The sequence below is a fragment of the Babylonia areolata genome, chromosome 6 (assembly GCF_041734735.1).
Source record: "Babylonia areolata isolate BAREFJ2019XMU chromosome 6, ASM4173473v1, whole genome shotgun sequence".
NCBI lineage: Eukaryota > Metazoa > Mollusca > Gastropoda > Neogastropoda > Buccinidae > Babylonia > Babylonia areolata.
In genome coordinates this window covers 17,937,082-17,951,603 of record NC_134881.1, presented here as the reverse complement: position 1 = coordinate 17,951,603, position 14,522 = coordinate 17,937,082, and the positions used below count along the sequence as shown (strand labels likewise).

The 14,522-nt window shown below is 43.6% G+C and overlaps 1 protein-coding gene and 1 long non-coding RNA gene across 7 annotated transcripts; one reads left to right on the top strand and one right to left on the bottom strand.

Annotated features, from left to right (window-relative positions):
- Nucleotides 1-1,182: 1,182 nt before the first annotated feature.
- Nucleotides 1,183-13,380, top strand: LOC143282811 (uncharacterized). 5 transcript variants are annotated; one of them, XR_013055307.1, is made up of 6 exons: nt 1,183-1,446; nt 2,621-2,704; nt 4,123-4,253; nt 5,757-7,102; nt 7,843-12,355; nt 12,426-13,380. XR_013055307.1 is itself a non-coding variant. In XM_076588598.1 (5 exons), the coding sequence occupies exons 3-5, from the start codon at nt 4,174-4,176 to the stop codon at nt 8,226-8,228; spliced, it is 1,812 nt and encodes a 603-aa protein (XP_076444713.1). In that variant the 5' UTR covers nt 1,183-1,446; nt 2,621-2,704; nt 4,123-4,173; the 3' UTR covers nt 8,229-13,380. The 5 variants fall into 5 exon arrangements, 4 of the variants coding, with proteins under 4 accessions (XP_076444713.1, XP_076444714.1, XP_076444716.1 ...); XM_076588598.1 differs by having other exon boundaries at nt 7,843-13,380; XM_076588600.1 differs by lacking the exon at nt 1,183-1,446 and adding an exon at nt 1,585-1,728 and having other exon boundaries at nt 7,843-13,380.
- On the bottom strand, nt 11,482-14,237 carry LOC143282813 (uncharacterized). Of its 2 annotated transcripts, none has more exons than XR_013055308.1 (2): nt 13,554-14,237; nt 11,482-13,361 (listed from the first exon to the last, which is right to left on the bottom strand). It is a non-coding gene; the product is annotated as an uncharacterized LOC143282813 (long non-coding RNA). The 2 variants fall into 2 exon arrangements; XR_013055309.1 differs by having other exon boundaries at nt 13,591-14,237.
- Nucleotides 14,238-14,522: the final 285 nt, after the last annotated feature.

The following is a 14,522-nucleotide window of genomic DNA, read 5'->3' as shown; positions in this document are numbered from 1 at the left end:
AGAGAAATATTGATGAAAACTAAAGACATACAGAGACTTGTTGACAGAAAGGAAGACAGAAATATATAGATGCTGACTGACAAACGGGGGGATTGACAAACAGACAGAACTGAAAGTACTGAATGACAGACAGGTGTGTGTGTGTGTGTGTGTGTGTGTGTGTGTGTGTGTGTGTGTGTGTGTGTGTGTGTGTGTGTGTGTGTGTGTGTGTGTGTGAAATTGTATATTTGACTTATATCGAAATGGTATTTATTCTTCAAAATGGATTAGTTGTATCAGACAAATTTTAATAGAAGCAGGGTATGACTGTGTTTGGGATACTCAATTCTTCTTGGAGAGGAATCTTTCTGCAAGAATGTCAACATTGCTTTGAGAGATAGTTTTCAAAACCTATGGAGACATGCTCTAGAGGCGAGTAGTAAATGTTTGTTTTATCGAAATTTCAAAAGTGGATTTGGTAGAGAAAAACATATAAGTCAAATGCCTGATAATTACGTTATCAGCTTCTTCAGATTTCGAAGTAGTAATCATAAGCTGGAAATAGAAACAGGGAGACACAAAGGCATACCACGAGAGTTACGGTTTTGTAAGGTTTGTAACATGTCTGTGATTGGTGATGAGTTTCATTTTATAATGGAATGTCCGAAGTATGATCAGTTACGAAATAGATATGTTCCTAAAAAATATTTGTCTCCATAATCGGTTTTTAATTTTTGTAATATGCTCAAAGGAGGCAAAAAAGTCATTTTAGCTGTAAGTAAGATGATTAGATTTGCAAATGTTGCCTAGCTATACTTTTGGAGTTAAAAGACATTTGTGTTTTCTCAACTTCAATGTGACATTGTTGTGTATTTGGAAATGTTTGTTCTGGGCATGAAAAGATTATTTTGCAGAAATCCTCCATACTCCAATAGGAGTGAAAGGATAATTAAAACTTGAAACGTGCGTGTGTGTGTGTGTGTGTGTGTGTGTGCGTGTGTGTTATTTGTTTGGTGTTTGTTTTTTGTTGTCGGTCTTCAACGACAGATTATTTCTTGGCCTCGTGACAAGTATAGTTGTGTGGCACACACAAATCGCCGCGAACGTTAAGATTGTCGCCGGCGACAATAATAAGTGCCGACGTTCACTGGCCTGTGCCTGGCGACATTTGGCTTGTTGGCCAATGTCGCAACCCGGATGTAAAAGTGCACCACACCTCAAAACAGTATTCAAAAAGCAATCGTCGGAAAAGCGAGAGAGACAGACAATACACGGCTGGTGAAGTTGGGACTCCATTTTTCACAGAGACTGAACACTGAGTCGACGAGAACTGAAGCGACTGGCTTGGCTGAAGTAGATTGAGGCGAGGCGATTCAACACCTACACACTCGATCCAACAACACGAATAGAAGCAGCTTCGTCAGTGTAGACGACCGTCTCTTCGTGCGACGCGAGCTACCTGTTCAGGTGTGTTGTGTGTGTGTGTGTGTGTTGTGTGTGTGTGTGTGAGTGTGTGTGTGCTGTGCGTGTGCTGTGCTGCTGGCCGGTGTGTGTGTGCGTGTGTGTGTGTGTGTGTGCGTGTGTGTGGTTGTGTGTCGTTGCAATCCGCGCGGCTTCTAAGCTGTGTCAGTCAAGCAGACCAAGTAATCGTGACCCTCGTTTTCATTTGTAAGCGAATGAAAGGGCTTCACCAGACGAAAAGTGTATAAGTATTTTGTCTCAGGTTGCACACAGCAGGTGGAGCAGAAGGTATGTTGCTGAAATCGATATCAGTGAGAGTGTTAGTTGCCTGACAACTGCATATTTCTATCAGTGGATAAGGGGGAGGTCAGCTAACGTGTCATACCTGTTGTCCACATTCAAGCAATGTTCTGTAAGATATCCCTTTTCGGTACATGGGTCAATGAATGATGCCAACGGTGTAAACTGTCGGGGTTTGTTTGTGGCAGTGATGATATTCGGACTTTGTGTTCCTTTATTATGTGTAGACACTTCGTTCTTGATGCTTTCTGTGGCTACTAGTCTTCACGAAAACACCGACGAACAAAATAAACAAAGAAAAATAGAATTGAATGTAAGCGGAGTGGGTGTTTTTCCGGCAGTGAGATTTCTCCTTTTCAGATTGAATTTATCTCTCTCTCTTTTACACACACACACACGCACGCACGCACGCACGCACGCATGCACATACACACGCACACACCAGAGAGAGAAATGTTTTCAAACTGTCACTTCGTGTGTGTGGTCACATTTCTCACTCATGAACCTTTACATTCGTTCCGCCATGTTGTTTTCATTTGCTCCGTAGCTGTTCGAGTCTGAAACCGAGCTTGTCAGGGAAGTTTATTGATATCTGTGGATTAATCGGGTATTGGGTCGTTTGGGAATATCAACACTCGACAGTAACAAAAATAAAATACCCGCAGGTTTCTCAGTTTGAACGTGAAAACGTTGAAAACAGGATATCCATAGGTCATTGATATATGTTGGGTTTTTTTCGTTTTGTTTTGGGGTGTAGATGTGTGTGTGAGTGTGTGTGCTTGTGTGTGTGTGTGTGCTGAGCAATGAGACATAAGAAAGAAAACGTACGGCCTATTTTCCGTTGTTTTCGACAAGGAAAACGTGTGGTTCTGGTTTTCAGGTTAAGTGTGTGGAAGGTGTCTGTACTTGCACTGACACTGAGAAAAAGCAGCGACGAAGAAAACGCCATTCATTGTCATTGAAGGTTAGGTGTGACTGTCCATGATCTAAAGAAAGGCTAATATTTTATCATCTCTCTCTCTCTCTCTCTCTCTCTCTCTCTCTCTCTCTCTCTCTCTCTCTCTCTCAGCAGCTGACATTTCTTAACGACCGTAAATATATGACAGATATTGCTCGATACATTTATCACAGTTTGAAATTTAGATCAACCAGTTAAGTAATTTAGCGTTTATTATCTGTTTATTTCCGTATCTCCTGGGCTGATGGCCATATGTTCCAAGATATATAAACGGAAAACCAGTTCGTCCATGTCCATATCCATTTTGTGAACGTCTCAGTCTGTGCGCGTATGTGTGTATCGAGAGTGTGGAAGAACATTTTACATGTGTTTTGGTGCTTTTGATTTCCCCTTTCCCCCCTCCCCTGATATGAGCAAGGCTTAAGTCAATAAACCATTTGTCTTGTTTTATCTCGTCTCTCTCTCTCTCTCCTCTGTGTGTGTGTGTGTGTGTGTGTATGTGTGTGTGTGTGTGTGTGTGTGTGTGTGTGTGTGCACTGAAAAAGTGAACCCACGGCAACAAAAGAAGTAGAAGTCCACTCAGATATGCACACAAATGTACACGTATGCACTTAAGGCTTGAGGCTTATATATTTGTGTACTTATCACACTGGGTTTCTTGTGCTGTTTGCCAGAGGACAACACTTTTGTTGTCATGGGTTCTTTTACAGTGCGCCAACTGTATGCTGCACATGAGAGCTCGGTTTATCGTCTTATCCGAAAAACTAGATGCCCAGTTTGATTTTCTGGCCAAACATGGAAGAGAGGGCAAGAGCGGGATTCGAACCCAGACCTCACGGACACTGTATTCGCTGATAGGCGCCTTAACCAGACAGTCGGCATGGATACATGGACTCATTAAACTATGTTATGAATAACTGGTTGACTGACGTGGAAAAGAAAACCCACAACTTGGAAAACGACGTTCACTTCACTCCGATAAAATTACAGTGACGTCAAGTGTAAACAGACCAACGAAAGTTTATCGATGTTTCAACTTAGTTACAGGTTGAAGCTGTGTGTGTGGTGTGGTGTGGTGTGTGTGTGTGTGGTGTGTGTGTGGGTGTGTGTGTGGTTGTGTGTGTGTGGTGTGGTGTGTGTGTGTGTGTGGTGTGGTGTGTGTGTGTGTGGTTGTGTGTGTGTGGTGTGGTGTGTGTGTGGTGTGTGTGTGGTGTGGTGTGTGTGTGTGTGTGTGTGTGTGCACGGCACATGTGTGTATATAGATAAACTATCACGCACGCATTCTCACCTTTTTTTCCCCATGGATGCGTGCTTTGGAGCGTTCACCCGTATATATATATATATTTTTTTTTTTATATACGAGTCTGACTGTCTCGCGCCTGTACGCTTTAAACGTGCATCTCTGTGTGCTCTGTGTGTTGCAGATGTAGACACCACCTCTCATTTCCCAGCAGACAGACCAACCAGCCTCCGAGATGAAAAGATTTTTCGTTTTCTCCGCTGTCCTCGTCCTTGTCATTCTGATGAATGTGAAGCGACTTATGGGCGAAGACTGGTGAGTATGCGGCGACTCACAGGCCACGTACTTTGTTCCTTGGTGCGCCTGTGAATGACATACATGAATTATCTATATGAGACAAGTAACGGAATGTGTCATCGCGATGCGTAATGTGTATGCATGTATGTATGTATTGTATAGATACATAGATAGATAGATGTATTAATATGTATTACTCTTTTTGTCACAACAGATTTCTGTGTGTGAAATTCGGGCTCCTCTCCCCAGGGAGAGCGCGTCGCTACACTGACAGCGACATCCTTTTTTTTTTTTCTTTTTTTTTTCCTGACAGCAGTTTTGTTTTCCCAGCGAAATGGATTTTTCTACATAATTTTGCCAGGGACAACCCTTTTGTTGCCGTGGGTTCTTTTACGTGCGCTAAATGCAGGCTGCACACGGGACCTCGGTTTATCGTCTCATCCGAAAGACTAGCGTCTAGACCACCATTCAATGTGTAGTGGAGGGGGAGAAATGCCGGAGACTATGTGATTCGAACCAGTACGCTCAGATTGTCTCGCTTCCTAGGCGGACGCGTTACCTCTAGGCCAACACTCTACTGTATGTATGTATGTTAGATAGATAGATAGATATCACCAGATCTAGAATGATTGGTTTCAAGGTTGGACGTGACTGGTTTGGGAGGTTGACGTAACTGCTTTCAGGGTTGGATGTGACTTGAGTTGAACGTGAATGGTTATTAAGGTTGGACGTGACTGGTTTGAGGGGTTGACGTAACTGCTTTCAGGGTTGGATGTGACTTGAGTTGAACGTGAATGGTTATAAAGGTTGGATGTGACTGGTTTCAGGGATGGGCCACATGACGGGTTTTGAGGATTGGGCGTGACTTGTTTCGAGGTTGGACTGACTGGCTTATGAGCTTGACGTGACTTGTTTGAAGATGGGCATGACTGGTTTGATGGTAGGGCGTAAGCAGTCTGAAGGTTGGATGTGACTAAGTTGGGGGTTAGGCAACGTCACTAGTTTGAGGGTTGGACGTGGCTGGTTTGAGGGCAGGACGTGACTGGTTTGAGGGTTGGGCGACATGACTGGTTTATTAAGCGTTGGGTGAGACTGGTTTGGACGTGACTGGTTTGAGGTCAAATGCAACTGGTTTGAGGATTGGACGTGACTGGTTTGAGAGTTAGATGTGACTGGTTTGAGTGTTGGACGTGACTGCTTTGAGGGTTAGATGTGACTGGTTTGAGTGTTATATGTGACTGGTTTGAGTGTTAGATGTGACTGGTTTGAATGTTGGATGTGACTGCTTTGAGGGTTAGACGTGACTGGTTTGAGGGTTAAATATGACTGGTTATCATTTGTCTGTGTGTCATTGCCCAGTAATGCGTCTGTCTATGCGTATCACTGTTAATCTTTAATATACTGGTATCTTGGGGTTTTTTCTGTTTGCGTCTTTCAATGAACGTATGATGGCAGTGATCGTTTTAAACGACAAGGTGATAGTTACGGACGTGGTAAATGCTCTTGTTTCATGGTCGTCAGCACTTACGAGAGAAATGGCAAGCCCGACCACTACTTCGACAACTACACGGAGGTCTTCTACGACCTGGGCTGCGGGCACCTCTGTAGGCTGAACGTATCCGATGACCTGGAAGTGGCCAGCCTCAAGTTCATCTTCCCGAACCGAACCGAGCCGGTCAACTGCAGCTGGGTCATCCCTGGCTTTGCGAACGGCGGCCTGAGCACGGTGATGTTTTTCGAGCAGACCAAGCCGGAGTCTTTGACGCACGACGTCCTTTGTGACCAATCCTCGCCTTCCCTGTCCCTGTGGGATAGCTACTCGGCCGGCGAGACCGAGGAGACCACTTACAGCATCTGCAGGAACCCGGAGGAGAACAGGCCCGAAGCATACAGCAGGAGATCCAGCAGGCTGGGCAGCTTCGACACTCTGATGACGCTGACCAACTACCACGCCCAGCCGTTCGAGGAACGGGTTCTGCTGAAGTACGTCACGGTGGACTGGTCAGAGGACTGCGTCCAGCACTATCGCGAGATCACCGTTGATCTGGGGTGGTACAACACGACGAGCTTGGGGTTTCACTGGTTCACGTCCAACCTCAGGCTGCCCAACGAAATGCACTGCCGCTGGAAACTCGTCTCCGAGGCGGCGGCGTCTCCCAATTATATGATCCGACTGAGGGTGGCGCTCTTGAGGAACGCCTCGTTGCAAGGATACTGCGTGGACGACGACCGTGTCGATCTGAAGGACAGCTCTTCCAGTGCTAACGTCATTAGTTTCCACTTCTGTGCCGACCCGCATCCCTTCTTCTTCTACTCTCTCACCGGCTTCATTTACATCGACTTTTACTCCGGCCCAGAGCTGGGAGCTCCGCAGTTCGAGTTGTCCTATTCCACGATGGAGCGCTGCCCTGTCAGCCCTCTGGACGTGGACACCGACCTGGTGGAGAACGTGGTGTACGGCCTGACCGACGGCTCTCAGGCGAGCACGTGCAGGTGGAGGCTGTACACCAACTGGACCAACAACGTCATCATGCTGACCCGCGTGCTCTGCACAGGAGACGGCGGTCATCTGGACGTGGACCAGGGGCCCAACGTCCGCCGGGTCCCGCTGTGCCAACTTCCCGCCACGCTTTTCCCGCTGTGGAGCGACCGGCCCAGCATGGCCCTCGACCTGATCAGCGGCAGTCCGGAAGTGAGCATCTTCTACAAGAACGTGCCCAAGGTGCCCGCCTGTCAGGGTCTGCCCGTGCAGGCTAAGGCCGTGCCCAGGGTTCACGGGTCCGGAACGATCGACCTTGAACCCCACAGGACTCACCGCGAGGTCAGCGCCCCCGACTGCCGCTGGCAGGTCCACCCGTCCCCTCAGAGTGAGTGCTGCCTGTCTGTCTGTTTGTCTGTCTGTCTGTTTGTCTGTCTGTCTGCAGGGTGCGCGCCAATGTGTGTTGGTTCAAATAATCTTTAACTGTTCAACAGTACGCGTGATTAAAAAAAAAAAAAAGCAATATAAGACAAAGGAGCCTCAACAAGCCGAAAGCTTATACTGTGCTCACAACGTTGCACTTCAATTTCAACATTATGCCTGCCTGATGAACGATATCATCATGTGTGTCAAATAACTTATTCATAAACATTAGTGTGTGTTGCTTTTTCTAGAACTCTGGTCAACCAGACACATTTTGTACACCGGTACGCAGGAGAGGTAAAGAGATAAACTGAACCGAACCAAAAAGTGGTATTGGACAAGAGAGGGAGGGACGGAGAGAGAAAGTGTGTGTGTGTGTTTTGTTTGTGTGTTTCAGTCACACATTTAACATTATCATCGCTGCAGTCACACACTTACCACCATCATCGCTGCAGTCATATCGTAACCATCATCATCGCTGCAGTCACACACTCACCATCGTCATCGCTGCAGCCACACAATCACCATCATCATCGCTGCAGCCACACACTCACCATCATCATTACTGCAGTCACACACTCACCATCACCATCGCTAATCACAGTCACCATCATCATGGCTGCAGCCACACAGTCACCATCATCATCGCTGCAGCCACACAGACACCATCACCATCACTGACCCTTCTTTTCCCCCTGTGTCCAGTGGCCAGTACTGACCAGTACGTAGCCGAGGTGGTGGTGTCCGACTCGCTCAACTTCAGGTACCCTAGTGTGACCACCGCCCGCTGGATGATCTCTGGCTTCCGGGCCTACCCAGGGACCGTCCGCAACGAGTCGTCCGCGCTGCGCCCCGACTGCCAGTTCTCCAGCAAGTCCGTGGACTGCACCTTCATCAGCACTACCCCCAGTCTTCTGCTGGTGTACGACCCCAGTCTCTCTACTTCTCCCATCCCCATCAAAATCGTCACCTACACCTTCCGGGAAATCAAGAAAGTCAGTTCCGGTCAAACCGGAAGCGCGTTGCCGGGACCCTGGCATGCGCTGTTGCTGTTGTCGTGTTCGTTGGTGGCGCTGAGGTTTTCTTTCTGAGAGGTTTCTGTGCAATCTGTTTGCCGTGAACCTAAGAAACGTAAGAAACCTGTAAATTCCTTGAAAACGTAAGCAAGCTATCGGTTTCTTTTTAAAACGAAAGTTGTCTGTCGGTTGCGGTATCATGTAAGTTGTGGTAGATATCAACGCATTTAGCAGCTGGTAGATAACAACGGATTTAGCAGCTCATATCAGAGATTGACATAAGGTTACAGCTGGGCCAACAGCTAAGTGAGAGCTGTCTGATCAAGGGTTTCTCCACTGCCATGGGAATTCTTTCACAGTTTACGTCTTTTGTGAAGGACTATGACTCTCTAACTAGGAGGCAGCATTGCTCTAGCTCTTAGCGCTGCAGTTCTGGTGGTCTAGTTGGCCTTTGGGGTCCATCCTCAACGCCGACTGTCTTAATTAAAGCCCTCTTGGCCCAGAGAATAGGACATCTGGGGCAAGACACTCTCAGTTATAATCAGATTCTAGCCTAGATGTTCGGTACAACTTCAAGAAAAAAACATAATTGGTTGTCCTGCTGTTTTCATAGTCACAGTCGGACACGACTATCTTGCATACTTACATATAGTTGGCCCGTAGAAGAAAAGAAAGTTCACATTGAAAGAAATGAAAGAGCGTACATGAAATTGAAGTGTACCATACATACATTTTCATTGCGCACATTATCCGAGAAAATGCGTACAACAGACACATGTTTGTTTTGTTTTGTTTTTTATACCTAATCATAATTCTGTTCTAACTTTAAAAGTTTTAACCTTACTGTACTATTATATCGTACGATATTGTAATATGTAGTCTTTACTGTGCTGTATTGCTTTGTATAACTCGTATCACAATTTTGTATTCAAATCAAAACTTTGAATGCAAGCAATCGGAGTTTGGTGCAGAAGACTTTGTTATTTTGAAACCTTCTGAACTTTTAAGTGTGTGAAAAATGCTTGTGTTTCCAATCCATGTTGAAATTATGGTGCTTTTATTTAACAAAAAATAATTAGGAAAAAAAAAACCCACCTAGGTATCGATATCAATTGAAAAGCTGAACTTACGGTTCTTGATTTTTCTGAAGAATATAGTGGTATGGACATTTTCACTATTATTATCGTTATTATTTATCATTATGGTGATGATGATGATAATGATGATGATGATAATGATGACATGATGGTAAATGAAGGTTCCAAAACCATAATCATAATCTCTTTGATGGCCACTCTTGTGTTATGTTTCTTTCAGGTTTAGCTTTAAAACTGAAGTTGATGGAAGTAAACGCACGAAGCAAGTGAACCCGCTAAAGTTCGCGGAACATTTAACAAGCTTAGAAAATGAAAGTTAGGTGTTATTTTATTACGCAATAGAAATGTGATCAAAAATATATCCGACCCGACATTCCTTGACATGATCAGTCAAAGACTTTATGTCGTGTGTGTGTGTGTGTGTGTGTGTGTGTGTGTGTGTTGGGGGCCGTGGGCGGGGTGTTTGTGTAAGTGTGTGTGTGTGTGTGTGTGTGACAAATGTAGGGAGAGAGGAAAGAAAGTGCGGAGGAGGGAGAGACACAATCAGCACAGCTGGTGAACAGTGTACATAATATCACTATATTCGATCAACTGCTTGTTTGTTTGCTAGTTTTGGATGATACGTATAATCATGAATGTTAACATGTTTCCTGTCTTGCCACTTTACATTATTAAGTGTTTAACAACAGTGTGTTACTTTCTTTTAGACGATTTATATGTCTTTGTAAACACGAACCAAGGAAACGGTGTGCCAATATTATGCACACATACACTATGCATCGGGGATGTTAGTGCCTTTAATATGTTTGCTTAAAAGGATAAAATCACGAAGCAGCTTGATATCTTTTTCTTGTTAGTGACAATAATTAGACTGGCGTTAGTATCAATGATGAACAGTGCGTTACTTTTCAGACGATTTACATGTCTTTATAAACAAGAATTAAACAAACAGTATGCCAATATTATGTACGCATGCACTATGCACTGGAGATGTTAGCATCTTTAACATGTTTTCATGAAAGGGGAAAAGGGACCAGAATGACGTTGTTGTTGTTGTTTTCTGTTTGTTTGTTTTCGTGCGTGTGTGTGTGTGTGTGTGTGTGTGTGTTTTATAGTCAGACCTGGGTTACGGATAATGATCGATTGATAGTGATCGGTGATTATGATGATTTGTTTCGTTTTTGATGGCATGTTAGTTACAGTAATCCTCTTCTGGCTGTTCCGTCGCTTTGCATAATAGAGCCACGGTAAGATCAGCGCGTAAGTTCATTAGGTCAGCATGTGTTCACTGCACAGCAAACTTTGCTGTAGGATTTCTCCGTCTTTGTCTGCACGATCCTCGTCTCCATCCCTTTTGACCCAACCTCGGGCATGTGTTGTTTGGGTTGTTTTTTTTCTTCTTCTTCTTCTTTCCATTGTTTTGTCCATTGTATCAGTGAGACATTTCCTTAGTTCGTTGGACGGTGTTACCCCCCACCCCCACCCCCACCCCCGCCCCCCACATCGGCTCCCACCTGACAATTTTCCTGAGGAACGAACCAACAACAAAAGGTCAAACCTGACAAAAAGACGAGAACATGTTCTGAGCGTTTCTCCTTTTTTTTTTCTTTTCTTCTTCTTCTTCTTTTTAACGGAATTTCAAGATTATGAAAAACTGTCGTTAGAAGTAGTTATGATACAGACGTTTAACATTTATTTGAAGCCTTTCCCCAAAAGGACGGAAGCCTACTTTGATCACGAACCATCATGTCTTTTCTTTTCTTTAATAATTTTATTCAGAGCGTTCTGTGGCATGAGCCATGCTGCTGAAATAAGAATTGACTTAACTGCTTTGTGACACGCAGTATGATTTTTTTCTCCATAGCGTTCTGTGGCATGAGCGATGCTGCTGAAATAAGAATTGACTTAACTGCTTTGTGACACGCAGTATGATTTTTTTCTCCATAGCGTTCAGTGGCATGATCGATGCTGTTGAAATAAGAATTGCTTAACATTGTTGTGTAACACCCATTAAGATGTGTTACGTGAGGAAGTTTCTGGGTCTCTATTCCCATGTTTGTATGTGTGTACTTAAAGCCTTGTATAAAAGCATGGAAAGTCTAGGACATGTTTTTTCCTCTTTTTATTCCGGACATGATAATTGGGCATTCTTAACATATTGTGGTCATTTTTATGTGCACAGTATGTATAAGGTGCTTACTGGTTTTGTACGCCTGTTATCATATTAGAGAGTGAGGTGGGGGTGGGGTATTATGTGCAATCATATCTATGTATATGTTACTTTTTTTTGGTCCCATGGCAGAAAAAAATTTAAGGACTGAGCGGCCAATGTTAGAGATATGTCCGAGGTTTTTGTGCGCACGAATAGGACTAATAGTGAATAATTTTTCTTCCCTGGTTTTTCCCACAAGTTCTGCGGGATGGAAATTAGGTTTTTCAATTCTGATATGCCCCCCTGTGGCCGGTTGGACAATAAGCAACAAAAGAAAAAAGATAAAGATATATGTTGACTGACTAAGAGACAAAAAGATGAAGACATAATGCGTTGACTGACTTGGAATCAAAAAGATGAAGACATTATGTGTTGACTGACTTGAAGTCAAAAAGATGAAGACATATGTGTTGACTGACTTGGAATCAAAAAGATGAAGACATGTGTGTTGACTAAGAGACAAAAAGATGAAGACATAATGCGTTGACTGACTTGGAATCAAAAAGATGAAGACATGTGTGTTGACTGACTTGGAATCAAAAAGATGAAGACATGTGTGTTGACTAAGAGACAAAAAGATGAAGACATATGTGTTGACTGACTTGGAATCAAAAAGATGAAGACATATGTGTTGACTAAGAGACAAAAATATGAAGACTAATGTGTTGACTGGCTTGGAGTCAAAAAGATGAAGACATATGTGTTGACTAAGAGACAAAAATATGAAGACTAATGTGTTGACTGGCTTGGAGTCAAAAAGATGAAGACATATGTTTTGACTAAGAAGCGAAAAGATGATCATGTGTTGACTGACTAAGCGGCAAAAAGATGAAGATCTATGTGTTGACTGACTAAGAGGCGAAAAGAAGATCTATGTGTTGGCTGACTAAGAGGCGAAAAGAAGATCTATGTGTTGGCTGACTAAGAGGCGAAAAGAAGATCTATGTGTTGGCTGACTAAGAGGCGAAAAGATGAAGACCAGTTTGTTGACGGACTTTAAACAAAAGATGAAGACATATGTGTTGACTGACTTTTAAGCAAAAGATGAAGATATATGTGCTGACTGACTAAGAGGCAAAAATATGAAGACTAATGTGTTGACTGGCTTGTAATAAAAAGATGAAGACATATGTGTTGACTGACCTGGAGTCAAAAAGATGAAGACATATGTGTTGACTGGCTTGGAATCAAAAAGATGAAGACATATGTGTTGACTGACTTGAAGTCAAAAAGATGAAGACATATGTGTTGACTGACTTGAAGTCAAAAAGATGAAGACATATCTGTTGACTAAGAGGCGAAAAGATGAAGACCAATGTGTTGACTGACCAAGAGGCGAAAATATGAAGACCTGTTTGTTGACTGACTTGGAAGCAAAAGATGAAGACCTATGCGTTGGCTGACTTGGAGTCAAAAAGATGAAGACATATGTGTTGACTAAGAGGCGAAAAGATGAAGACCAGTTTGTTGACTGACTTTTAAGCAAAAGATGAAGACATATGTGCTAACTAAGAGACAAAAAGATGAAGATCTATGTGTTGACTGACTTGGAGTCAAAAAGATGAAGACATATGTGTTAACAAAGAGGCGAAAAGATGAAGACCAGTTTGTTGACTGACTTGGAAGCAAAAGATGAAGACCAGTTTGTTGACTGACTTGGAAGCAAAAGATGAAGACCTGTTTGCTGACTGACTTGGAAGCAAAAGATGAAGACCTGTTTGCTGACTGACTTGGAAGCAAAAGATGAAGACCTGTTTGTTGACTGACTTGGAAGCAAAAGATGAAGACCTGTTTGTTGACTGACTTGGAAGCAAAAGATGAAGACCTGTTTGTTGACTGACTTGGAAGCAAAAGATGAAGACCTGTTTGTTGACTGACTTGGAAGCAAAAGATGAAGACCTGTTTGTTGACTGACTTGAAGTAACTAAGAGACAAAAAGATGAAGATCTATGTGTTGACTGACTTGGAGTCAAAAAGATGAAGACATATGTGTTAACAAAGAGGCGAAAAGATGAAGACCAGTTTGTTGACTGACTTGGAGTCAAAAAGATGAAGACATATGTGTTAACAAAGAGGCGAAAAGATGAAGACCAGTTTGTTGACTGACTTGGAAGCAAAAGATGAAGACCTATGCGTTGGCTGACAAAGAGGCGTGAGGCGACTGTGGCATGAAACCGAGTCCCCCTTGCTCTTAAGAGTGAAAGTTACGGGTGTGAATTCTGTGCTCAGTTTCAGTCCGTTGTTTCAGCTGTTTGCTTGTAACTAAACATGAATGATATCTCGCCACCCTGGTCAGTTGCTTCGTACTGGAAAAAATCGAGAGAGAGAGAGAGAGAGAGAAATTGTGGGGAAGGGGGGTATGTAGGGGGTGGTGCGTTGGTAGATGTGGTAGAGAGAGTGTGTGTGTGTGTGTATGTGTTCGCGAATGCGTGTGTGTGTGTCTGTGTGTGCGTGTGTGTGTGTATGTGTGTATGCCATCGGTTTTTGACATTGCTGTCCTATACTATATTTTCCGCCCTGTCTGTTCTAATCGCATGCCCGACTTTTTCTCTCTTCAGTGTTCTCTTGTTACTGATTTTGTTTGTTCCTTCCTTTCTTTCTTTCCTTCCTGCATTTCCTTCTTCCTTTTCTGTCTTAATGATTTTCTTTCGTTGATTGTCAGATCCATGTATGATGCATAATAGGTTATCAGTTGTCTATTCTTTTCCTTAAACTGATTTTGCAGATTGTGTTTAGTTGATGTTTTATGCTTAACGTATTAAACGTGATTGGAAAATTGAATTCGGCTATTTTCATCAGTCCTATGTGTGTGCAAATGCGCACGCGTGCTCACTGATTCGTGCAGACGCACACCCACAAACATTCAGACACGTGCACACACAAAAATACATATAACGTGTTCTCATAAACAGACGTACCTACACGCACACACACATGAAAATGTAAATGCGCGCGCGCGCGCACACACACACACACACACACACACACACACACTGCTCTCAGGGCTTGCTCTTAGACGATTTTCGTTCCTTTAAAAATCTGTCTGTTGTGTTGAACCCG